This window comes from Eulemur rufifrons, chromosome 6 (assembly GCF_041146395.1).
Source record: "Eulemur rufifrons isolate Redbay chromosome 6, OSU_ERuf_1, whole genome shotgun sequence".
NCBI lineage: Eukaryota > Metazoa > Chordata > Mammalia > Primates > Lemuridae > Eulemur > Eulemur rufifrons.
The window spans coordinates 26122773-26150278 of NC_090988.1; the positions used below are offsets into that span (position 1 = coordinate 26122773).

General features: G+C 37.2%; 1 protein-coding gene across 1 annotated transcript; it reads right to left on the reverse strand.

Moving 5' to 3' along the window:
- Positions 1 to 708: 708 nt before the first annotated feature.
- On the reverse strand, positions 709 to 27322 carry ELMOD1 (ELMO domain containing 1). The gene is made up of 10 exons (XM_069468979.1): positions 27178 to 27322; positions 27028 to 27056; positions 25785 to 25882; positions 22343 to 22472; positions 16033 to 16166; positions 12871 to 12939; positions 12364 to 12387; positions 9397 to 9447; positions 7976 to 8109; positions 709 to 881 (listed from the first exon to the last, which is right to left on the reverse strand). The coding sequence occupies exons 1-10, from the start codon at positions 27320 to 27322 to the stop codon at positions 709 to 711; spliced, it is 987 nt and encodes a 328-aa protein (XP_069325080.1).
- Between the last annotated feature and the right edge of the window lie 184 nt (positions 27323 to 27506).

The window sequence follows — 27506 nt, forward strand, 5'->3', positions numbered from 1 at the left end:
TCATGAACATATTTAGGCACCCAAGCCCGTGAAATTATGGGAATAAGCTAATTTGACATCCAGATGACTATGACACAATTGCAACTGGGGGCGGGGGGAGTTACAATATAATTCTGCAGTATTTCAAACAGAAACAGCTCCTACCTAAAGCGACTTCTTGTAAGCCTCGTTACATTGTCATGAAGCGCAGCTATGTTTGCAGGAACAGTTTGGCTTATCATGTGTCTGTCTGTATTATTTTAAAGTCTTATACTTTATCAGAATGAGGTCCAAGCATGAACTTAGCTTGAAAAGCTAGCAGCAGTAGTCATGAAACATATCAATAAATTAAAAGGTTTTCACAGAACAAGATTCAGCTAAACCTCTTACATACAAAATACAGCTAGAGAAATACAATTCTTTAATGCTGAATTATGAGGGGGGAGGAAAAAACATCTAAAAAAATAGAAAACTCTCTCCATACCTGGGTATCAAGGCAAGATGTAACACTGCATAATGCCACAATATGAGCAGTCACTGGATGACAGATACTCCAGAAATAGTGGTATCTGGGGATCTTGGAATTATGACCAAGAGATGAAAATACTGTACCAAAAGGCATGCATACAATCACTGTGTGCATTCAGTGTGTGAGCTGTGACCTAAGCGGAGATCTAACAAGACAATGAGGCAGTGTTCCAGGGTAGCCATTAAAACCAGCGTGGGCGACTACATGTTGATTAAACCTTCCGAGGCAGCAAAATGTGGGCACAGCGCCATGTCTGGGTTCTGCAGCTGTTTGATGATTCTCTTGCGGAATTTCTCCCGCACACGATTAAATTCCATTATGTCCATGGGGTCCTCTTCAATCCAAAACTTATGAAATTCGTGCATCAAATAGCCTGGTAGAGATAATACAATGATAAGAATGCAGAGGGAAAAACTTCTTCAACCACATTCAAAATCATCCTGAATGCTGAAGGAGATGTTGGACCAAACAACATCAACCATGGAGTTTAAAGAAGACATCAAAATATAGCAAATACCACTGTTTAAGAGTATTCTTTAAAACCAGTGCAGCAGAATCTGCAAGCTTTTTACAGTTGGTCCTGGTATTATTCTCTTCTCGAGCAGGAAGACAAATCAATTCTGCTGTTTCTTGAATCTGAATCACATTGGGAACACACTCTGAAAGGCTGACAGTGACTACTTCATTCTTCCTCTCCTAATTAAATTAACATAACGGTCCAATTTTTCAAAATTATTCCACTCAGTCTTTTTTTTCCCTCAATATTCAGTTTAACTAAAGTTTTAAATTACCCTGACAAATCAAACAAATGCATTCTGACAATCTATTATGAGATGATAAAAATTGTAAATCAACTCTGAACAACAAAGACTGGTCATTAAACTACATGAAATTGTTAATAAGACTTCCTTGGTTGGAAGCATAATTTCATATTGAAGTGCTTTTGTGTCTCAAATATGTCGTCTATGAATGATGGATTGGAAAAATTCGGGGGGATAAATGTTAACTATCCTATACAAGAACCTATGCATTGTGTTCTGTTCCCCACTGTGCCCCCTCCCTCCACCATATTTGTTTGTTTGCTTTTTATCCACCACACTTAGAATTGAAATGTCAATTCAATTCACAATCAATATTTGTATGTAATAAACTCATTGCAAGCTCAGGTGTATCTATATATTAAGAAGAAAAGCATTTAAGGAAATAATCCTAGTTTAAAAAAAAAAAGAAAAACAAGCATTACACAAGCTTGTCTTTGTCTTAATATTAGAAAGCAGTAGAAAATAGGAGCCAGGAACCCGGTTGGAATCCCGCTGTCCCACCTCATGTATAAATGGAAATGGGGAAGGAGTGAGCAGTGGACACAACTGGGGGTGGGGGGTGGGAAGAGAATTTGGAACAAACATGCTTAATTCTAACAGTTAAAAAAAAATCAGTAGCTTTTGTTTTCTGGTAACTTGCTTTGTCCGAGAAACCTTCAACATAGTTCCATAAAGCAGCGGTCCCCAACCTTTTTGGCACCAGGGACCATTCTCAGGGAAGACAATTTTTCCAGGGATTGGGGATGGGGAGGATGGTTTCAGGATGATTCAAGAGCATTACATTTATTGTGCACTTTTTTCCTATTATTATTACATTGTAATACATAATGAAATAATTATACAACTCATCATAGGTTGGGGTCCCCTGCCCTAAAGTGATTTTTAAAAATCTTTACTCATATGTCACTACTATACAAAATTTGAAGTGACCTTCACTGCCCCCAACACACACTGCCAGTTGTAGGTCACTTCTACAGACTCACCCCTCTGGTTACTCATCTCATTATGTCGTTAAGTAAGCTTGTACATCTTTAAGCATGCAGTTTCTCTACAAACATACGAGGAGGAGAAGAGAGAGAATTTCTTTATTTTACATTTCCTTTGGGTTGACTGTTCCATTTCTCTTAAGACTAGCCTGTCTTTGGGCCCTCCACACACAATAACTGGCATGACTGCATTGAACACCTCTGACAGGGACACACATCAACCATTGCCCAACTGGCCTCTGGGTTATGCAAGCCAGGGCCCACTACCACGGTCCTGGGGACCAGGCCACACCAGAAGAGCCTCAAATCAGAGGTATCAGCCACCCTAGGAGCCATCTCATCTGTCTCTGTTCATCTGATGTTTGGATTTCTCAAGGTGGCCACCAGGCTTGAACTTCTCTGATGACAACACTGACTTTTCCATGGATGAGAAATCTGATTCTTGAAAGGTTCTTCCTCCCCCTGGGCCAAAATCTGTTGCCCTGTATTTCATAGAACAAATTCAACCCTTCTCCAACTCAAGTATTTGAAGTGTGCTTCATGCCCCCAGTGTGTCTCTTTTCCAGATTAAGCATTTCTTTTTCTTCTCACCATTCCTCACATGCCATGATTTGGAGTCTGCTTGTCATCTGGCTGTTTTAGTGCACATCAACAGAAACATGTTTCCTCTGATCTCAGTATCCTTATTCAACAAAAAGAATTCAGCCATCTGTCCATTTCAGGGACTGGGAAAACTCCTAAAATACCCCAAGAATAGTCTGGGGTACTTGTAAAAAATACAGATCTTTCCAGATTTAACCAGACTTGGAATTCAGTAAGATGACTCTCATGTCACTAAAGTTGAGAACCTTTGGTCTAGAATACGCTCTCTTTTCTAAGTAAATTCCCTTAGCTTCCTTCTAAATATTACAATTTTTATGGTTCTCAAAGAAATCTATGATAATTTATAATTGTCTTGTTACTATATAAAATACACACATAATTTTCCTGACTGCTCTCTAAGCTCAAATACACACACCTGAGCTATTTTGTATGTAGAGTCAGGTTTCCAACACTATAAATTAAAATCATCCATGATGCATCTCATTAGTATTTCATGAGTGACAGCATCTTTACTCCTACTGACAATGATAAACACTGTGAAAAAAAATCACCATTTAATGAACAATTCACTTTTCTGCAATGTACATAAAAATGTTCACTTTTCTATAATGTGCAGGTATATTGGCAACTCACTGTAAGGGTGATGTACTGTGACAAAGTTATAGAAGAATGCAGATCCATTTGGTTTCCCCATGTTTCTGCCTTATGTGCAATTACAGAAAAACATCTTGAAAGGTTTGAAGGGCTAGGGTAAAGATAGAGGTGTGGGTGGCTCATAATCTCAGGATCCTTCCTCTAAAGCTTGCAGACTGATTCCCTGCGCCTCTCTTTCTCTAGCCCATCAGGAAACTAATTAGAGACCACATAACATGATCTTAATCAAAATGCAAAAATGGTGGCCTGGCTCCCAAGGTACATATCATAATATGATCATAAAACTCCATTAATTTATATAAATTACAGAGTCTTCCAAAATTCATTTGGTCAATTGGTCACTGACCCATCTGCGGATGAACAAATATATAACTGACACAGTAGTAGGTACTAAGGATAAAGAAAAAGATAGAGTTCCCGGGCTACCTGATTCTCGGTCTCTTGGAGAGAGGCAGACAGGTATGTGATTTCAGCTGATGATTTGTTAGCTAAGGAAGCTCACAAAGTGGCATGGAAAGGAGAGGGAGAAAACAGAGGCCAGGCTATTGCTTATACTATCTCATTTAATTCTTATGACAGCTTTGTGGAGTAGGTGATACAAATATTATATCTCCATTTTGCAGACAAGGACGTGGGACTTAGACAAGATACTTGAATGGCTCACAATTACAGTTACAGCTGGAAGTTGGAAGCCAGGCCCTGAAATCAGCTGACTTTCTACCACTGCAATAGGCTACCTTTTCTGGTACATTCTGTTCCTTTGGTTCTTATTCCTACTGAATAGATCCTTCCTTTGGAGGTCAGAGAAAAAAATAATTCCTTTTCCTCTTCTGGCCATTGTACTTTTCTTCTGCTCATTACACCTAACCTCAGTCCACTTCAATAGGACTGTGTGTACAGTGGAGCTTTAGATTGAATGCAATTTTTTTAACATACTGCCGTGGCAGTATTCCGTGGTCACTGAATAATACTGTGAAGTCAGAAGGATGGAACTTTTATATTCTTATATTCTTCAACCTAGATGAAATACTTATTTTGAATACTAATTTGACTTTCCAGCTCAAGCCTAAGGCATATTTGTTGCTGCTTGAATGTACTTTGGTTTTGCTTCACTGCATTTGGTTAGCAGAGAGCAGAGACATCTGCAAGGACACAGGTAATTGCAAGAATATTACAGAGGAGACGTGCAGAATTGATCATGTCCGATGGAGGAACAATGAATCTAGGGCACTGTTTGCTTCCCCTGGAGAGCCCTGAGTCCCTCTGCCACCACCCCACCCTACCCCTGTCCACAGGGGGATTGCTGCTGCTTCCAAAACCTGGTGAGGGCCTTGGGAAATAAGTAATCTGCTTGTTCATCTGGGCTAGGATTCTCTTGGAAGCATATCAATCCAGGCCAAGGCTAAATTTTTCCAGAGAAACTAGACTCTCCTTCCCCCTGCAAACATCGCCCAGTATTATAGCTTCCCATCCCTCCCTCCCTCCCTCCCTCCCTCCCTCCCTCCCTCCCTCCAATAAATAGTTACCGAGCACCTGCTCTCTACCAGCTTTGTGCTGAGGATACCACAGTGAACAAAACAAATGTTCCTATCCTTAAATACCAATTCCTTATGATTCTGATTTTTTCCTGGGCAAGTTCCCCCACCACGTGGCTCTGATATTCTCTTTGGTGCTGATGGATCCCAAATCTGCAGCACGAGCCCTTCTAACTCTTCAGCGCTCCAGAGCCTCACATCAGAATGGCCACTCTGCAGCTCCATAGGGATTTTCCAAGAGGAACTTACCCTCAGTATACCCAGAACTAAATTCATTCTATTCCACTCGAAACTGCTTTCCTGATTTCCCTAAGAGCATGGTAAATATAGAATAGTATAAGTATGGAGTAAGTATAAGGGACTAGGGAAACACAGCAAGAGGTTTTATTTATCTACATGTTTATGCTTTTGACATGGTTTTCAAAGCTCTTCTGGATCTGCCTCCAGCCCCCACTCTTACATTTCTTTTTTTTTTTTTTTTTTTTTGTTGAGACAGAGTCTCACTTTGTTGCCCAGGCTAGAGTGAGTGCCGTGGCGTCAGCTTAGCTCACAGCAACCTCAGACTCCTCGGCTTAAGCGATCCTACTGCCTCAGCCTCCCGAGTAGCTGGGACTACAGGCATGCGCCACTATGCCCGGCTAATTTTTTCTATATAGATTTTTAGTTGTCCATATAATGTCTTTCTATTTTTAGTAGAGACGGGGTCTCGCTCTTGCTCAGGCTGGTCTCGAACTCCTGACCTCGAGCGATCCACCCGCCTCGGCCTCCCAGAGTGCTAGGATTACAGGCGTGAGCCACCGCGCCCGGCCCCCACTCTTACATTTCTAATGTCATCTCTTGTCACCCTCCTCTCAAGTCCTACAGTCTATTCCTTCAATCCACATATTCTTTTGCTTGATGGCTTTTGTTGGACCACTTAGCCACCACTGCTTTATTTTCTGCCACTCATCCTGCAGGTCCCATCAAAAGTGGCATTTGCTTTGGGGAGCTTTCCCTGACTCCCAGTCTGAGTGAGCTGTGCCAGCTGTAGGCCTTTTCAATTTTTAAAAACAGTATCTTTACTTCCTCAATCACAAAATTCTTCCTACTACATTTCAATTATTTGTTTAGATGCCTGTCTTCCTTGGCATAGAATCCAATCTGTAGTAAAAACCTCGATAATATTGCTGGAGATGGTCAGAATTGTTACAGGAGTGAATATGATCATTCAATTGTTAAAGTAGGAGCTGCAATTAATGTATTTAAGGGACTTATATTTTCCATTAACAAGTATAAAGTATATCTGTTTTAAAATTTCCTTCTCATTTTTATCTAAGTTATACATACATGTAGTTCAGAGTCAAACAGTTTAACAAGTCTTGCTACAAAAACAAAAAACCAAACCAAACCAAATAAAAAATAGCAGTATATCCTGCCCTAATTCCTGGTTCCCTAAAGCAACATTTCAACACTTTCAGCTGATTATTTTGATTATTTATAACTCTGAATAACATGCTTTCCATTGCTTAATTTTTTTTTACTTCTGTTTATAAATCTTTATTGAAGATTTAGCTTACTTTCACCCACCCCAGCCCCATGGTCACTCACTTTCTCACACTTTTCTTTACCCAGTATTAATAACAACCTTCATTGTTCATTTGCTCAGTTTTCTACTTAATTTAACCCTAAACTATCCCCTAAGTATGCCAGTGTCCTCTTGATGTGTTCAAACATGGTAGATATTCTATCAATTTCATTTTCTTCGAAGAGTCTCTCCCAGAGCCTTCTGATTTTCTAAAATCTAGATTTTTTATTTTCAGCCTATAGCATAAATATCATCTTGGGCTTTCCCTTCACCCTCATCCTGAAGATTCCCTTCACTACTCTTCTGGAATAGATTTCCTGTTTTCTGGATCCCATTTATCTCTTTAGGATTACTCTCTTATTTTGTGGAAACATACCCTTCAGGAGCTTTCTGATAAACGTACATGGAAGTAAATGGTTTAAGACTTTGCATCTGAAAACATGTCTTTATTCTATTTCCACAATTAATTGGTAAGTTAGAATTCTAAACTAGAAATCATATTTCCTTAGTTTTAAAAATATTCTCTTAATTTTTGAAGACATTACTCCACTGTCTTCTAGAGTACAATGTTGCTGTTGAGAAGTCCAATGTCATCTTCATTCCCAATTCCTTATGTGACAGCTTTGGAAATTTTCAGGATCATCTCTTTCTAGTGTCATCAAATTTCATAATGATATTGATCTTGGGGTGGGCCTATATTAATCTATTATTTTGGTGCTTACTACTTTGAATATGAAAACTTATCCTTCAGTTCTGAAACTTTTTCTTGATTTATTTCTTTGATTCCCTCTCCTTAGTTTTCACTGTTATTTTTCTGGCACTTCTATTTTTCAGACATAAGACTTCCTGGAAGGGTCCTTTAATTTGTCAACCTTTTTATTTTCTATTTTTCATCTATGCCTTTTTGTTCTATTTTCTGGGAGAATTTTTCAACTTTATCTTCTAATCCCTTCTTGGAGATTTCATTTCTGCTAAAATATAGATCTGGGAGTCAACTCAGGCTGTCTTCAGAACATGCACTCTTGAGAGCTATGCCATGAGAATAGAGGACGAAAAACACCATGATGTCTTTGAGTCAGACCTGATGTTGATACATTGGATATTACGCAAGAGCCAGGAAAGAGAAAAATCCACCATGCCTGAAAATATAAATGTAGGTTTTTGAATGAGGAAACAAAATTAAAACCAAAAGAGGACATTCAAGGCTCCCAAAGCAGCCAAATCACAAAGATCTCACAGCTTCAAGCCTTGCGTGGAGTGTTCCATAGAAACCGATATCGATAGTTAAGCAATAGGACACTTACAGAATGTTTGTTGGAAGTGAGATAACGTTGGAGCTTCTGGGGCAATGTTGTAGAAATGGGTTTTTAGAGCTCCGCTAACCAGTAGATTATATGCCAGGTCGGTTATATTGATGCCCACAATTGCAAATGAGTACCTGTAAGGTGTAAACCATAAAACCAACCATGTGTCACATATGGGAAATAAGCATTTAAAAAAATGCTAATCTGATTTTTTTTCAGCTTATTATGGGGGTACAAAAGTTCAGGTTATACATATTGCCCATGCCCCCCCCGTCCCCCCTAGTCAGAGCTTCAATCGTGTCTCTCCCCAGACAGTGTGCATCGTACTCATCATGTAGGTATACACCCATCCCCTTAATCTGATTTTTAAATTTCTATTAAATTATCAGAGTGGTAGGTTGTTGCTCTTCCCTCTCTCTATCCTATCAAAACCTTGACTTTTGTCATTTACTAGAAAATTTCAGTGATATGTTATCAAGAGAATTGAAAGTTCATATGCTTTGACTTGGCAATTCCATTTCCAAACATATGATAGAAAAAAATCCAAAGTGGACCAAGCTTTGTAGACAAGGATATTCATCACTGCATTATTTGTAATGGCAATAACATGGAAACTATACAAATATCCTAAAAAAGATGACTAATGAAATAAATTGGAGTAATCTCATATAACACATTATAACTGATTAAAACTATATTTTTAAAGAGTAAGCAGGATATAAAACATTATGGATAGAACAAGCTGAGTTTCATTAAATATACACAGATGTGCATGGAAAAAAGGCCAGCCTAAATGATACAAAATATGAATATGAGTATGCTAGAGTAATAAGATTGAGTAATTTTTTGATTGCTTTCTCATATTTTCTAAATTCTCTATAATAAATCATTTACTACTTTAAAGATGAGAAAAAATTTAAATAAATATATTAACACAGTGTATATTTTCTAGGTCCTTTTCTACATGTCTACTAAAAATGAAAGAAAACTGAGTTCTTAAATTCTCTTTGCTAATATAAATCCAGCACAGAAAAAGAGTTTTCTGTTCACAAACATTTTTGGATGAAATGGGGTATTGTAAAAAATATTTCTAAAGTAAATTTTTATCCAGTAGCCCAACACTTCATAGAAATCCTTAAAAGAAAACTACCAAATACAATTCTAAATGATTTCTGGAAATCGTTTCCATACAATTATAACTTTCTACTCTGTCAGCTGGTCATGGGCAAAGTAATAGCACATAATCAAACAGATAAATCCAAAAACATATAGAAAATACTTTTAAAAATTCAACTGCATTATATATTTCCATCAGGACAAGTGGAATTTCATCCTTTTTGTCCTTCACAGTGGTCCTAGGACATTTTTGCTCTGGTTCTGGGTCAGATTGACAATCTTTACATATGAGATCCCGTACTCACCCAATTGCTTTATCCATCCTTTTCTTTTCCCATTCTCCTTTGCTGAATTTGCTAAATAGATGAATGAATGAATAAGTAAATAAATAAGATTTAATCTCTAATTGGTACTTTTCTCTTTTAATGCTTATGTTAAAGCTGTTAACTATATGCAGAGACGTCTGTAACTCAGTTATCCAACACTAATCAACTTAAATGCTATCGACTTTAAAAGCCACAATACAATTTATAGGGAGCTCAGCAATGGAATTATTTAAGGTCATGCTATTTACCCACTATTCACCTTTGTACAGCTGTGGAAGACAGCCCTAAAGGCCAAACATTAAGATACTCTTTTACGCTATGATTAATGATCAAAATCTCCTCCATGAAACTTTACCTGGCATCTCTCTCTCCTCTATCTAAATGTTACCTCACCATCTCACCAGTCCCCACTGCATTCTGTTTGGTTTTATCTCATGGCATTTATCCTACTCAGGCTTTTTTGTGATGTCTGGTGCACAGGAGATACCAAATAAATGATGGAGTCAGTAAAAGAAAGAAAAGAGGAAAGGAAGCAAGGGGGGAGGGACAGAAGGAAAGAGAGAAGGATGGAAGGAAAGGAGAGAGGGAAAGGAGGAGGATGGAAGGGTGAGAGAAGGAAAGGTTTATAGGTCTTAAAAATTATGTTCCGGTAAGTACCATGGTTTCTTTGGGCTAAGTTGACTCAGCTAAGCCATAGAAGCTACACTTTAATCTCTTTTATAATTTGAGCTTCTGAATAAGACTGAAGAAAATGTTCTATCACGGGAGCATTCTGGAAATGCTGCCTCACATCCTATTACTTGGTGTACTCGGGCATCTGCCCCATTCCCCTCCATACTGCCAACTCTTGTAGGCAGGAACCACGTGCCACTCTTCTTTGTGTCTGACATAGCTTTCGTGCAATGTTTTAACCCTGAAAACTGTAGTTAACATTTGAACTAAATAAAATTTAAAACTAGAGTTAAAACACACACTTGGTTTCCACCTAAGTAGGAGAAAGGAGAGTTCTCTAAAATACGCAGCAAACACTACAAAACACACACATAGTACATACAACACACAATCACAAAAACATCATGCAAAATTGATATTTAGCTATATGTACTTTCTGCTCTGTAAATGACTGGCAATAATTCAAAGTAATTGCTTTTAATTCATGTTAAAGTATGCCACTTGTTTTAAAGCATAACTTCTAGACAAAAACCAAACAGTCAGCCAAAGAGCCATCAGGAGATTTTTACCTTAAAAGACTCATAGCCAAATTAAAATGAGTCTTGTGTGAAATTTAAGAAATTTTATATATAAGAATATATACGCATCTATTTTCTCTTCAACAAGGCTTTATCAATACATAGTGTCTCTATATTTGTTAAATTAAGTCTTTATCTTCCCTGGAAATATAAGAAAAGGCCAAATGACCTCCACTCATTTGATTACTTCTAAGAGATCCTGGCCCCAACAGATTGGCTCTCTCTCTGGGCAGAAACAAACAAACGCAAAAACCAACAGTCAAAATTTCTCCTCTTACACTCGAATCTACTTTTATCCCTCGAGTTACTCTAGGACTTCAGAGATGGATATTTGCAAGAGCAGCAAAATATCATGCTTGCTGAGGGACGTACATAAACAAGCTTTCCTTAGCATATCTCCCGATTGAACACCTGAAATATTCAGGGCTTTTCAGGGCTGATGTTGATATCGTAATTGATCAATATATACTTCTTTCAGACATTGGTGAGGAAGGACTAGAATTTTCAAAACACTCTGATTTGTATTCAGTGACATTTACCATCAATTTGAAGTAATCAACACACAAACTTTATTCAATTTTATTGTAGCTTGAGGGATAAATTTTATCTACATGACTATACACACATGCATACACACACGAATTCTAATCTCTTCTTAAATGAGAATAGTTGTATAAACCCTCAATCCCTCCTCTCTCTCATGTCTGACACAGGAGATACAACTGTAAGGTCTTTCTTTGAGAATGACTCATAGACAAAATTAATTCCCCTCCAATGGTTAATCAAAAATATTTTAAACTTATTGTCACTTTCCAAGGACCATGGAGGCTTCATGTCTTCTGGCTGATGATCCTCTAGGAAATGCCACCTGATGGCACACACAGACTCCCCAGCCAATTTTAATTAGAGGGAGGTCCGAGTCTCTATATTACAGAAATATGCAATTCAGAAGATGTAGTTAAAAAAATTAAAATAGCTTGATTTTAAGCATGTAATATATCAAGAAAGAGATAAGTGATTTTAGTGTTTTTCTTAAAGTAAATAAAAGAAAATGAATTTTTAATCTTACAAAAGATTATAAATGTAAATTTGGGAAGGGCAATATGACTAATGAAACTTAAAAAAAACCAAGTCAACCTATTTCTGAATTTTGAGAATATTATGATAACATTTTGAATGTATTTAGCAAACATCAATACTAACAACTAACCTACCATCATACTGAGGATAAAAAAGTGATACGCAACTATGATTGCAAAATAGTGGAACTCATAAGAAGAGCAACAAATACACACACATACTAACTATATTTATAATAATCAAATTAGAAATATATTAATAGAAGAACAAATTTGATCTGCGCAACAAAATTTCCGAATAAAATGCCCCTCTCTGAGGGTAGATGGAATCAGAGCATGCGTGGTGAGATGTTTTGCCTTTAGGTGAGTCTTCAAAATGTTTCTCCAACCAGATTCAATCATGGTTGTAGAAAGGCTCTTGGACATTGTCTACCAGATTAGGCTTATCTGGTTTTCACTAAAACACAGTACAAATACAATTACCTATAATAGATACAAAGTTGAGAAAGGTTTGCTCTTTGGAAATTTTTCATAAATGTATATTTCTTTTAAAAATTCTTACCCATACTTATTCTAAAATAAAAGCAATAAAACACAAAAGCAAAGAAAAAAAATACCTTATTTCCTCTTTAGTGATATCCCTTTTTGTAATCAGGTAAAGAAAAAAAATGTAGAAAGGTAAACGAAAATGCAAATAATTTAGAATCTAGAATTTTACTAAAAAAAAAAAAGCCTCAGCAATTCCAGATTTTCTCAGTTGGTTCCTGACTTCAGGCCTTCCATTCTCCCTCCTATTATCCCACCCTTCCCCCTTGTCTCTGCACTCTTTCTCCCAGACCCTGCCCTTCTTCTGTGCCCACCTCTTCTATCTTCCTAAACACTAGTGACATTTTCAGTCCCTTTAAATACATAGCTCACATGAATGGTGCCACTCTGCATCCTAAATCCTACTGTAAGTACCTGAAGTTTTAACTCTCCTTTTCACAAGGGCTTGTCCAAAAGAGCTTTAAGCCCCACTTTTTGGTGAGTTGACTCTTCGGAGAATCTCAACAGATCTATCAGAAGATGAAGTTAATTTTACCCAATCTGTAAAGCCTAATCTGTCTTTTATTTTCAACAATTACCTGCATTTTGGATGAAGAGAGTCAGAGAGGACCTGCTGAGCTGCTGTAGCATCCCTTTCCGCAAAATACCTGCAGTCGGAGGGAAAGAAAATCATACCTGCTGAATATATTCATTTTAATCCAATTTGAGGCCACTTTGGATTCAGAGATGGATACCAGCAGAAGATTATCACTTGTTCCAGCTCTTTCAGAGAACAGACTATTTTTCGTAATAGAATTTTCCAAATATAATGACATGGTGGGGTAGTTGTGAAAGCCACATAGATTCAGAAATGTATCTAGTAGATTTGAAAAGTAATTATGAGCTTTACCATTCCCCAGAGAGCCAAGCACTTTATCACTCAGAAGGGTTACAGGGAGCGGGCAGGACAGCTCAGCATTTGAGGGCCCTCGGCAGGCAGGAGCCTGAATGACGGGACATGGTGGGGCCGTGACAGCCAAAGGGCAGAGAGGGGAGAGACTCAAGAGATGAGAGAGGATGTTTTCCAAATGCATTTTTCTTGGAGAATATTCACTGGGTATTTGAATTCTGGGTGAATGAAAATATCTTATGGAACTTAGATATGTTAAAAAAATTCTATTCTGGGGGAAAGGGGTAGTGAAGTTTTCTAATAAGTACAAAAAGCTACATACCCTCAAAAATAATTCATAAAATGTGCTTCATAGAGACAATTATAAAACTATAGCATGTATTATTTAATTTGATGTGTACATATTTCCTGCATAAGTCTAAAGGGTAAAACAAGCTCTTGAATTTCCTCTCAGAAAATGTCAAAGTCAGCAATTTTAATGCACACGTCCACGATGGTTAATGAGACCGAGTCTCTTTTCATACTTTTGTTGGTCATCTGGGTTTCCCCTTTTATGTCTCCTCTGTTCATATTTCTTGGTTCAGTATATCTGAAAATGTCCTCAGATAAAGACAAATGACCTTATAGAGAATAACATACTGAACGTAGATCCTTTATCTTTATGTGACTGTCAGTCTTGCCTCGTTTCACTTTGTTTATGGGGGCTTATCCTACACAAGTTTTCAATTTGAATGTGAGAAATTTATTGATTCTTCTTTTTCAGTTGACCCTTTTTTTCTGTTTGTATCTTTAAGAGATCCCTTCTTACTCTGATATCTTAAAGATTTTCTCCTAAAAGTTGGAAAGTATTTGACTTTCAACTTATGAACTGAGATGAGTAGAGATTTAATTTTTTTCTTCCCAAATGGGAGGCCAGTTGTCCCAGTTCCAGTTATTTAAAACAGCAGCATTTATCCACTTATTTTAACACCATCTTTGTCATTCGGATTTACTTTCTATTCATTCACATTACAAGATAATGTAGCACTTAAAACATCCTATAAAAGAATGGGTAATTATTAAACGTCTTAAATTTAAAATAAAGGGAAGATGGGGGTGGGGAATTGGGTGTCACCAAAAATGACTAAGGCTTAATTTCTTTTAAAAATACATCACTACCTTCACTCATAGGGTAGGGTCAAAGGACATAACTGGGACAGGATTCCTTTTGGCCCAAAAAATAATGACTACAAATGGCTGAATTTAAGCATGAAAAAAATAATGAGCACAATTAATTAAATCACAATAAACATATAAAATACAGGAGTTAAATAGTATTTAAAAATAGATAAAGCAAAAAATATTTTTTGATCACTAACAAGGGAACCAGGGCACCAACTCCTTACTCTGTGAAATGACAACCAAATAGAAACATTGAGCATTTGTCTTGCCTGCATTTTAGAGAAACAAATAACTACTATAGCTGACAAAGGAAATTTAGTCTTTACAGAATTCCAGCCAACAATTATGGGAAGAATAACAGAGTTAGAAAAGTACTTTTTGAACAATTGGTTCAGTAAAGATCATGGAAGGAGGAAAGGCTGATGGGGGACTTTACAATGGAGCCATCAGGCTGTGGTCCTTCTGATCCATCTTAGCACAGAGTTGAGAGTGGTAGGACACGGTAGACCTCCCACTGTGATGTCACCTTGAATCCCTTCAAGCCTTTCCGAATACCTCCAGTTTTCCAGGAAATACTGGGAATGGGTACAAGTGTAAACAGGCAAATCCAGACCATGGGACATTTTATAGGACAACTGACCTGGAATTGCCTACAAGTTAATGACACCAGGTAGCGGGGCAGGAAGGAGGGGACAGAGGGGTAGAGACTGCTCTAATTAAAAAAGACCTGAGGGACATATTATCTAAGTGCAATACGTAGATCTTATATGGAAATGCATTAGAACAAAACAGCTGTAAAAAGACATTTTTGAGAGAACTGGGAAATTTGAATTTGGGCTGGATGTAGATGACACCAAGAAATCACTGTTAATTTTGTTAGGTGTGACAATGGCATTGTGATAAATGTAAATAATATTGATTTTTTTAGAACTACGTATTGAAATATGAGGGGTGACATGAAAGTGTAGGATTTTAATTAACACTCTTCTGCCAAAAAAATAATGTTGCAAGAATTTCAAAACCTTGACAATTACTGAATCTGGGTGATCAATATAAGGAGGTTCTTTTCAATCTTCCCTCTGTTTTTGTATATGTTTGAAAGTTTTCATAATAAAAAAAATTTTTTTTTTGAGACAGAGTCTTGCTCAGTTGCCCAGGCTAGAGTGCTGTAGCATCAGCCTAGCTCACAGCAACCTCAAACTCCTGGGCTCAAGTAATCCTTCTGCCTCAGCCTCCCGAGTAGCTGGGACTACAGGCATGCACCACCATGCCCGGCTAATTTTTTCTATATATTTTTAGTTGTCCAGATCATTTATTTCTATTTTTTTAAGTAGAGACAGGGTCTTGCTCTTGCTTAGGGTGGTCTCGAACTCCTGAGCTCAAACGATCTGCCCGCCTCGGCCTCCCAGAGTGCTAGGATTACAGGCGTGAGCCACCACGGCGGGCCCATAATAAAAATTTTTAAAAATATATTTGAGATTTGCTTTAAGAATCCATGAAGTCTGCTGAAATAGAAGGAAAGTGGTAGGAGCTTTTAAAATTTTATGAACCTGAGTTACCTCTCAGGGGACTTGAATGTTTTCTTGGGGTCCTCTGGGAAGTGGCTTTTGAAACTAATGAATAACTCAACTTTGTCATTTCAATATGAGGAACATCATGTTAACACTCAACTATGCTTCATTTTACTTACTGCAAATTGTACAGTCCCAGAAGTCCCATTCCTCGAAAGTCTGTTTTAGGATCATCACCCTGGAAACCAATTTCACACCACTGCTTAGAAATCCGAGATTCCAGTGGAGTATCTGGCTTCAAGAATTTCCATAACTGGAGACAAAAAAGAGAATTACCTTGTTGATATACAAATACAAATACCATTTCCTGTTGGTTCAGATTTTGTAAACTACATTATTAGGAGGAGCTTTGCAAAGTTGAATATATGCAAATACATTACAATTAAAGATGTGATCATCTTTCAGTTATCTCTGACAGCAGTTCACAAAGTATGGTCTGAAGACTGCTTGGGGGTACCCAGGACCTTTTCAGATGGTCTGAGAGGGGGAAAAAAATGCCAAAAACCTATTACATAATAAAGTAAGAGGTCATTTGCCTTTTCATTCTCATCTTCTCATGAGTGCACAGTGGAATTTTCCGGAGGCTGCGAGATATGCCGTGGTATCACTGCTCTGAAAGCAATGGAAGGTATACTTAATATTTTAGTGTTTTAAATCTTTCTGTTTTAATTTTTAATTAGAAATTAGATAGATAGATAGATAGATGGATAGAAAGATAATCTCCCACAAAAAAGCTCTCTGGTGCTTTTAAAAATATTTAAGAGTATAGAGGGAAGGGGAGAACAAGAAAAAATTTGAGGCCACCCATTATTCAAATCCTCAAAAAATGCTTTTCTAATGTTTTATCAAAACTTCTAGCATCATTGTTAACAAAAAGAAAAGTGGACTGACTTGAGTTCCATTTCTTAGGTCTCGCCTATGACAGGAGCGAGAGTAAACATCATCATGTAGGTGGAGAAAGAAATGTCAATAATGTTCCAGAATAAACCTCAAAATATATTATCACCTTTAAGAGTTACCTAAAAGAATTTCAGTTAAAATCAATTATATATTAATGGACAAATATAAATTCTAAACTTTATGCTCTTGACTGCTTAATAAACTAGTTCTATTCTTCTAAGTTTTCTGTAGAAAGATTCAGCACAGAGAGAGAGATTGAGACCCACGGTTGTATAAATATGTAATGCTCAAACTTAGTTCTGACAGAGATGGACATGAAAGCAAATTTACTTTTAGACTATTAACATTGGACATTATATCTTCTTTATAGACAGGGTATAAATACAAATGTAAAATTTCCTTACTATTGTTAAAATTGTTATACTTATTAGTATTTCAGAAATAGTGCAATTTCTGAATTGCTTACTCTATATTATATGGATTTTAGAGCTGAAATATTCAAATATCTTCCTTTATATTCAATTGTCACATATCTGACATAAAACATAATATTCAATGATGGAAAATGCTAACAGATAAAAAGCTATAATTCATTTCACTAATGTTATTTTAGACATTCATCTAAAATTACTTCTTATTCACAACATACAATATTTTATGTTAGTGCCATTATAGGTAAATTCAATTTACCTAAAGAGAGAGAGAGAGAAAAGCTTCAGAGGCAAGAAAGTAAACCTATCATGCTTGAAAGCAAAATATCAAACATGGGTGTACAAAATCTCTTTTTATGTGATCCATACGAGAATGTGCCAGGGCTCTGCAGTCATCAAAACAGAAAATGTCTGTGTTCATTAGAAGAGACGAGATTATGAGAGACCAAGTCATCATCATCAAGAAAAGGTCTCTTTTAAAAAATCCTTTAGGAACTGACTTGGTTATTGCCACAATGGAGAGAAAGAAAGGAAACAAAATGTAAAGCTCATCACATTCATTTGAATAATAATTTGAAGTAATCTCAGAGCCTTGCACAATTAAGAATTATCTGGTTTCATGAAGTGAGTAGAGAAAAATGGCAAAAGCAGGCATTTCATTGTAGGTCATGAACCTTACCATTAGGTGAATGCTTAGTTTGGGAGAGTAAAAAGTTCGAATAATAAAGTGCTTTGAAAGAAATTTCATTTTCATAATTTCATGGATCATAACAGACTAGACTAAATGGCTAAAAAGTGTTCTCAATTAAGTTGTTAATCCTATTTTGGAAGATGAAAGCCCATTATGCTAAAATGCTTTTATGAAGTACAATTATGTGCATATTTCCTGTAAGAAATAATAAAAAAAAAAAAACACCTTGAGCTATTTTGATTCTTTTTTGATAGGCTCTTCCTCGAAAAAATAAGGCCGGGTGCTCCAGAAGGGTGAGGTCATTTCTTGCACTAGGAAGCCAACTTTAAGTCTGATCTAAGGTGTGGGCCACTGATGGGGGCACTGAGGAATTCAGTCACCTAAGACTCTGCTACTAGGAGAAGTTACTGCAAAGCCACCTGCCAAGTGCAGGAGACCAGGGGCGAGGAAGAGTGATTCTTGGGTGGTGGGCAAGCTTCAGATATGGAGGCTGCACTCTGGGTCAGACTAGCATCCATCATGGTCTGTTCTCTCTGCCGAACTCTCTTCTCTTAGAACTGAGCCTTTACGCACATTCTTGCGTGGATTCTATAACTGCCACCTTGTCGTAGGCTTGCTGCAGGACAGAAAGGGCAAAGCCATTCGTCCACGCTCAAGCCAGAGAGTTCAAGGAGAAGCAGCATCTTACCAAGGAAACCAAAACATTATCTCTTCCCATCAGGAGAGGGCCTTTTAATTCTGAGTTGTGTTTTCTATTAAGTACACGAATCCACTTAAAATTTTGCCTTCATTATTAATTTGGCCAAAATACTTTTAATAGAAATGTCTGTTTGGAATAATTCATATGGACAGTACAGTATGAATGTAGTAATATTATTCAATTTCATCCCAGCCTGTGTTCAAATAATCATAAGATCCAGATTTGTTTAGGACTCTAAGTAGTAACACCGATAATGCTCTCCTACACTTACAGAGCAGAGCACTTAAACAATGTGGCAATATTGTAGATTAACTGAGCTTATAAACCGGGGGTCAGCAAACTTTGTAAAGGACCAGCTGATAAATATTTAGGCCTTGTGAGCCATATGGTCTCTGTTGTAACTGCTTAACTTTGCCTTTGTAGTAGGATAGCAGTCATTGACTATACCTAAATGAATGTGTGTGGCTGTGTTACAATCAAATATTACTTACAAAACAGTGAGTGGCAGGCCAAATTTGGCTCACAGGCCTTAGCCTGCTGACTCTTGCTCTAAACAATTCTGTGAAATAGGTAACTTCATTTACAGGGTATTACTACCCATTTTAAAGATGAAGTCTAAGCTTAGGCAGTTAAACACAAACCATGGGTCAGCCCTGGAAATACACATGTGAGCAAGACATGGTTTCTCTCTCAAGACATAGTGTAGTGCAGTGGTTAAGAGTGCTTTCTGGCAGGGCACACTGGATTACACCTGTAATCCTAGCATCATGGGAGGCTGAGGGAGGAGGATCACTTGAGGTCAGGAATTCCATACCAGCCTTAGCAAGAGCAAGACTCCATCTCTACTAAAAATAGAAAAGTTAGCTGGGTGCAGTGGCACATGTCCATAGTCCTAGCTATTCATGAGGCTGAGGCAGGAGGATCCCTTGAGCCCAGGAGTTGGAGGTTGCAGTGAGCTATGATGATGCCACTGTACACTAGCCTGGGCAACAGAGCAAGATGCTGTCTCAAAAACAAACAAACAAACAAACAAACAAACAAACCACAAATGGGGATAATACCAGTATATCATCACAAGGGTGTGTATGGTGACAATTAAATGAAATAATGCTGTAAAACACTGTAATGAGTGGCACATAATAAACATTCAATGAGTATTTTATTGTTACTGATTTTATTATTATCATACTTGCAATTTGAATATCCCACTCCTAAGTTTGCTTGAGGAGGCTAAAGGAGATTTCAAAATTCAGTGAGTAAGGATTTAAAAAATGAGCTGGCTTCTGCTGTGAGAATAATGCGTAGCAGAAGGAACAGCATGAGCAGATTTCTGGGCATGTGGATGGTGTGGCCTATTCTGGGTCACAGTGAATCGCAGAGTGTGACAGAAATGTGTTATACGTAATGGGGATATAGGAGATACAGCTTCGAGAAATACATTGGAAAGGCTCCAGAATGCCACCCTAAAGTGCATAGGCTTTCTACTGTAGAAGATCGGGAGCCTGAAGTTGGTTTTTTTTTTTTTTTTTTTTTTTTTTTGAAGGTTTTAATCTAGGGAATAACATGACTAGACCTGTGTTTTAGAAAAATCACTCCAGAAGTATTTTAGAAGATGAAAGGGAAGAATCTAATGGTTAGTGGCAGAATTAAAGGGCTGTAACAGCCCAAGTTGGAGGTGTGGTTAGAATAAGGTGGTGGGCATGGAAAACACTGGAGAGATATTCTTGGGCCTTAGTGATTTTTGTAGATGCAGAATGTTTCCCAAGTAGATTGCAAGCCACTTGAGGGCAGAAAAGATGCCTTTTCTCAAAGTGCCTAACGTAGTAGTGGACAGTCCTGGCTTTATCATTTACTAGATGTGTGAATCAGAGCCTGAGCTACAATATTTGTAGTTTTCTCACCCCTAAAATAAAGATCACAATCATTACCCCGCCTACCTCATATAGCTGTGACAATCAAAATGATAAAACATATGTAATCAAATCATAACCACAGATACAAGTCATATCATAAGACTTCTTGACATGTAGCTAATGAACTACATTCATGCATTCCCCCATATTTGTTGAAAACCTACTATATGCCAGCACACATACAATAGCCAGGCACCCTGTCATTGATTCTGATGGCACCTCTGCTATTCTAATGAATTGTTCAGGTTGCTGTGATCAGTCTATTAATTATACCACTTCTTTTCTCTTTCTTTCTGCCTTTTTGTTTGTTTTTAGAGATGAGGTCTCACTCACTCTGTTGCTCAGGCTGGAGTGGTATTATGATCATAACTTACTGCAGCCTCCAACTCCTGAGCTCCAGTGATCTTCCTGGGCTCAAATGATCCTTCTGCCTCAGCTTCCCCAGTAGCTGGGACTACAGGTGTGTGCCACCAAATTTTTGTACCAATGGGGTCTCTCTGTGTTGTCCAGGCTGGTCTCAAACTGTTGGCCTCAAAAGATCCTCCTGCTCTAGCCTCCTAAGTAGCTGAGATTACAGGTGTGGGCCACTACACCGGGCATCTTTTTTTTCTTTCATTCACTTCTTATTTCCCATCATTAGGTCATTTTGTTGAACTCACTACCTCCATCAGAAAATCATCAGGAAAAAAAAGGCAATAAAAGGAGATGAAACTCAGCCAGTACGTAAGCTAAAATTAAGCAGGGGAGAAAGGGAAGAAGAAAAACTATTGCTAAGAATGAGGCTTCTTTAATTTTTAATGATTCACATCAGATCCAGCACTAATTAGCAGAGACAAATGAGTCATCCGCTTAAATACTTTACATACACAAAAACATATACTCCTTAACACAAAAACACAACAGGATACATTTTTAAAATTATGTCTTCTGTTGACATTTTTCACTAAAATAAAATTAAGGCAGCTAAACAAATTTTTTCTTCCAATTTTGTTATTGCCTTTTTGAATTCCAGGAAAGGGTAAGGAAGATGCTAATTCTAAAAAGCATCTATTTTCCGAATCGAATTTATAAAACATTTCAGATAAATATGTAGCTCTAAAGGTTGGTCTTAATTTTGTTTTTTTGGTTTTAGTTTCTTTAGCTCATAATTTAGTGTTTTGAGGAAAAGTTATATTGATGTTTCATAATACACCATCAGCTCCTAAAAGATTTTTAAGATTTGGCTTTGACAGCCAGAAATATTTATAACTTCACATTATTTTTCCAACAGCTCTAATATGCCAAATATAATCCTTTACCTCCTCTTCTAATAATACGCTCCAAGTTACATGAATAAATAATCAACATGAAGATCTTGGGTAATTTCCCAAGAGGGCTATTGGTGAAGCAGAAACCAACTTTATCTTCTTTGATGTGTATTAAAAGTCATAAATGAAAATCCCAGGTCACTCTTTGACAAATGCTGTTTCTCCTATTGGCTTTCAACACATGTTAAACAATGTAAACTCGAGCCAAACATGAGAGCCCACAGAGATCACCTCTGATGCTTTCTCGGATTCCAAAAGAAAACTGCCTTTAAACTTAACTTTTCACATGAATTTTCTGATGAAAAATTTACCTGCAACACCTCAATCGGCAAGAAAACTTGGCCTCACCAACCACGTGCGGTGGCTGTGTCTGATTCATCTTTGTCCTCCTCCCAATGTCCAGATTAGCGCCTGGCACATGGCAGGTGCTTGGCGAATGTTAGCTGACTTAAGCGAAGGACTGAAGTACGGTCAAGGACTGACTAACCTTCAGGAGCATTTCTTCATGTTGGGGATTATCAGAATCGTAGGGCTCTCTGCGCAGTTTTTCCACATCGGCAATAAGGTTTCTATACCCGACGATTTGCAGAAGGCAAGCCTGGAGAGAGATGCCCAGCCTAAGGTGTTCGAAATGAGAAGAAACACACGTGAGGAGAAACAAAACATGTGCTTCTGACATTTGTTCACTTGATGTATGCACGATAGAACTTTTCATATTAATATAATATTTATAAAATTGCTCAAATATGATCTATTTAATAGAAGACCAATTCTTCTGAAGCTACACATGGACAGGTATACAACCTAGCTAAAATTTATCTTGAATTTTTCTTAAGCTAAGTTGCAACAGTGTGGCTTACAAAACAAGTTCTCTCTTTATGCGGGTGCCTTGAAAGCAAGATGTAGAAAATATAGGCGATAATGGGTTCTTAGGGATCATCTAGGCCCTCGAGGTGGGCATATCAGAATCACTTTAGAAAGGTGTGTATGAGACGGGGAGAGAAATAGTCCCTAGGGGCTTCGAGGGAAGAACATTTCAAAAATAAAATGAAATGAAACAAAATAACAACAGCAAAAATACCTCTAGTTGGGAGGACCCCTGACAGATGAAGCAATGTCAAGAGAAATGTCACAGCTTTACAAGATTTGCCACTCCATTCCGACCACTCTAGTTGTCTGAACACTTTTTCTTATGCTGAAAGAAAATCTGCTTTTCTTATTACCAAGTGGTTCAAATTCTGTCCTCTAAGCAAATTTATTTCCACCTTCACCCAGCCATGCCTACTTATTTTAAGATAGTGATTCTTTCTTCTAGTCTCATCTCTAGGGTTAAAAAAATTCCCTATTCCTTCAATTCTCATGGGACACACTTTACAATCTTGCTCAGCCTGCTCTGAATGTACGTTATTTGATTAACAGTCCCCTTAAAATATATCACTAGAACAGAAAACAGTCTGGCAATCATAACACACAGAGGATCATTACTTCCTGTGATCAGAAACTGTTTTCCTTTCCTACAACCTATAAGGTAAGAGAGAATCTTTTTAAGAAGTTGCATAACATCACAAGTTTATTAAACAGGGACTAATCACAAGATCTTTTTTTCATATAAACTATATGTTATTAATAAATCTAAAGGTAGTACTTCATGTTTATTTGTTCTGGCTAAATTATTTAGAGACATGTATTTTTCTATGGTTCAAAAATGATTAAACCTTGGCAATTTCATATGATGCTGTCCAATATATTCCTGTTCCTGGTTCACTCGCTGACTTTGAGCATTTTTGTTGCAGTGGCGGTGGTTATAATCACAACAGTGACATCATCTTCTTTTTGGGGGGGTAAATGAGATGCACAGAAGTTAAATCTCAAGTTGAGGGCAATGGGTTTTAGGATTGTATACCCACCCCAAACATACAGGGCAGTGTCAGACAACCTAGGAATGCTAATCTTTAATAAAATTGTGTGTTCAATTAAATAGCCTTTATTTTATTTATCATATCATCAAAACTACATCAGATATTTAAATTTGGAAAATGGCACAGTGGCACTGGTCACCCAGGAAATCAATGCGGGACTGAGAAAAGTGTTAATTTCCAGGGAAAGGAGAGAATGGAAGAAATAAAAGAGGCAGGAACAAGGAGAGTCAATTAAATTTTTTTCCATAGTAATTTTTAGTATCCTCATAAGCAGCACTTTAAAAAGTGTAATTAAAACAAAGTGAGGTTAATAGTAGTAATAGTTCAGTCAGTTATAAAATGTTTCCCCATCCCTAACCTCCTATTTCCATGTTTTGTCAGAAAAGTATTTAACTTTTTTTATATCAGATTTTGTCAATGTCAGTCTGGGAAAAAAGGCACTAGAATCCACATTGAGATGGAAAACAAAACAAAAAAACACTATAGATTGAGTATCCCGTCTCTAAAATTCTTGGGACCAGAAGTGTTTTGGACTTTGGAATACTTGCATATATGTAATGAGATATCTTGGGGATGGGACCCAAGTCTAAATACCAAATTTATTTAAGTTTCATATATGCCTTACACCCATAGCTTGAAGGTAATTTTATACAATGTTTTTAATAATGGATGCAACCCATCACACGAGGTCAGGTGTGGAATTTTCCACTTGAGGCATTTCAGATTTTGGATTTTGGATTTTTAGATGAGGGATGCCCAACCAGTACCTATAAAGGTTTTTCTTTTTTCCAAATGAAATCAAAAGAATGGATGACAAAGAAATGCTTTTGAATGCAACTTATATAACTTTCATAGAACAGACATAGAAAAGATTTGCTATTTAATCCAATCTCTAAATATGATTATAAAACTAATATATCCCTCATGCCCAGTTATATCTTAAATTTTTGGTGCAACCTAATTTATAATGAATTGCCTTCTTATCACTTTCCCAGAGGAATAAAATATATGTCAGAAGGTTTCAAAAAGACATTTACTACATAAGTGAATCAAGTTTTAATGGCTGAGTAAGGGAAAGGCAGCTAATTAGCTAAAGTGGCTGCAGAACAATGGTATTGAGACCAGGTGAAAATGGAGTTTTTGTAATGATCCCCTGGATAGCTAGTACTTAAAAATCCCTCCAACAGATAAACCTATGCAAAGTGTGCTCTGAAGTTCTCTTCAATTGCAGCCCCTGTCTTTGGTAATTAAAATCCTTTCTCAGCGGTAACATCTGAAGTTATCAGGTATGAACATCTAAAAGACAGTTTGATTGTTATCGACCTAAAACTGTCTCTGAATACATCTGCCTTTGGAATTTATTCTACCTAATATCCTTAGCCTGAAATTTTACTGAAAAATTGCTGCACCCAGTGGAAAATATAAAGCTAATTTTAAATGTCACGTACATTGCCAAATGCATTTTAATACTTCCAAGATGAAAGGAATAAATTATAAAGTTCTAAAGCCTTCATGTAAAAACCATTTCTCCCTCCCACACGTCTGTCTTCTTGACAAGCAGGTAGGAACTGTCTCCAAGATTATCAGCCTGTCATGAAGGAATATTCATGAAGGAACTGAAGGACTATTCTAGATGGAGCAGTATCAGCTCAGGCACATTTACAATTTGAACATTTACTGTTAATGTAAAACACAGGCATTGAACAGAGTGACTGGTGATGAATGGGCTTGCTTTATCTCATCTTTCACTAATGGGGCACCCATCACATTTCTGACATCCATTGCATCTCAGAAGCACAAGCATAAACCACAAAAGACGCATACAGTTGCTGCCATTTACAAACATGAAAAAGGCACCTTTTTTCTTTATTCTTCATCTGAAAGTCAAAACATTGCAGATGATTATTTTAGGGAAGGAGGGAAGGAGAGAGAGAGGGAGAGAGAGAAACACTAAATGTGTGGCCATGTGACTTGTGTTCTATATTTCTGACATAAGAAACATATTCTTACTGTGGATTTATGTCAGGGTTAATTTTTTTCAGTTCCATGATGTCTTCTATAGTTTTTTCGATAGCATCAAAGTGAACACTCACTGAAGTCTGCAACAGCTGGAAAACATGTTTCAATCAGTTTCCTTTTCATTCACACCAGTGGCTTGATATGTACTGTGATAGAGGCTTTAAGTATTTAAGCTTCTATATGAAGATATGAGCTAAAAGCAAAAACTGATTTACTGTACTTGAATTTCAACAAAGTTGACGTTTTTACAATTGGAGTAGTGTGATTTCCTGATTGGGGTAGTGCAATTTTCCTGATTACCTTTATTAGGAAAATACATAAAATTTGGGGGTTTTTGTTTTGTTTTTACCATTTTCATCTGTTTCAAGATACTTAGATTGAAATGTTGTATCTTCTTTTCCTCACCTGACATAGTTTCAATTGTTAATGGACATTATGTTTTTGATTAAAGAGTGAGGCACATGGGGGAGATAGTTATAAGGATGCCAAAATTAAACAATAAGATAAAATTAAGAATCTTGACTGGTGGCTCATGCCTGTAATCCCAGCACTTTGGGAGGCTGAGGTGGGAGGCTTGTTGGAGGTCAGGAGTTTGAGACCAGCCTAAGTAAGACAGTGAGACCTCCCCTCCCACATCCCCACACAAAAATAAAAAGATTAGCTCAGTGTGGTGGCATGTACCTATAGTCTTAGTTACTTGGGAGGCTGAGGCAGGAGTGAGCTATGATCGCTCCACTGCATTCCAGCCTGCCTGGATGATAGAGTGAAACCACCTTGTCTCTAAAAAAAAAAAAAAAAAAAAAATCTTAAAAAAGAAAACAGGATTTCTCTGTGCTATGAAAGCTATGAAAGCTAGCATAGCATAGTGGCTTCTTTGATTTTATTGGAAACTCTTGAGTATAATGTTAAATGATTTGGATATGGAGGAAATACTGGAGAGTTAATACTGTTCCTATTTCAAGGAATATTTATGATTTTGGAAGATGGATAAAAAAGGATTAATTTGACAATAAAGTAATAAGAGCTTCACAAATCTGCCCAGAAATTCACATACAGTGGCTGTTGTCATGTAAAAAGTACAGTAGTTTGTAATGAGCAAATGATTCTTTCAGATGAAAGTTTACATTCGTTTTCATAGCCAAAGGTATATTTTTCTTAAAATTTTTACTTTTTATGAAAGAGTTAAGCCTCCAAGTGAAAAGTTGCTGAAAAATAAAGAAATAATTTTACTTACCTTACTTTTGGAATCCTTTAGTGACGTTTCTGTTAAAGCAGTAACAAAAACAGTTACTCTTTACAAACGGTTTAAAGTCACCATACTGAATATAACATTGCATCCTTAATCCCACCAACTGTTCTACTCATGTCTTGGTTTCACGCTTACCGATTTTCATGGTTCTAGAAGCTCCAGGCTTGGTATTGTAACAGATCCGTTGCAGTTCACATCTTCCAGTGAGCTTCCGCATGACGAATTTCAGGCAGCGCCACAAAAATTTGCAGTAAAAATACAGGAATACCTGGATCAACATTCTGTGAAAAACAAAAGACAGCACCCTTCCAATAGAACTCTGGAAGAGAAGAGAAAGCAGCCACCACCAGCAAGAAAAGAAGCCCAGAAGAAAATCAGCCATTAGACTTCTGGATTTGCAACCATTGTATTCCTAATCCCATGTTACTTATTCGCGGTAGTTAAGTTTACTATGACTTCAAAGC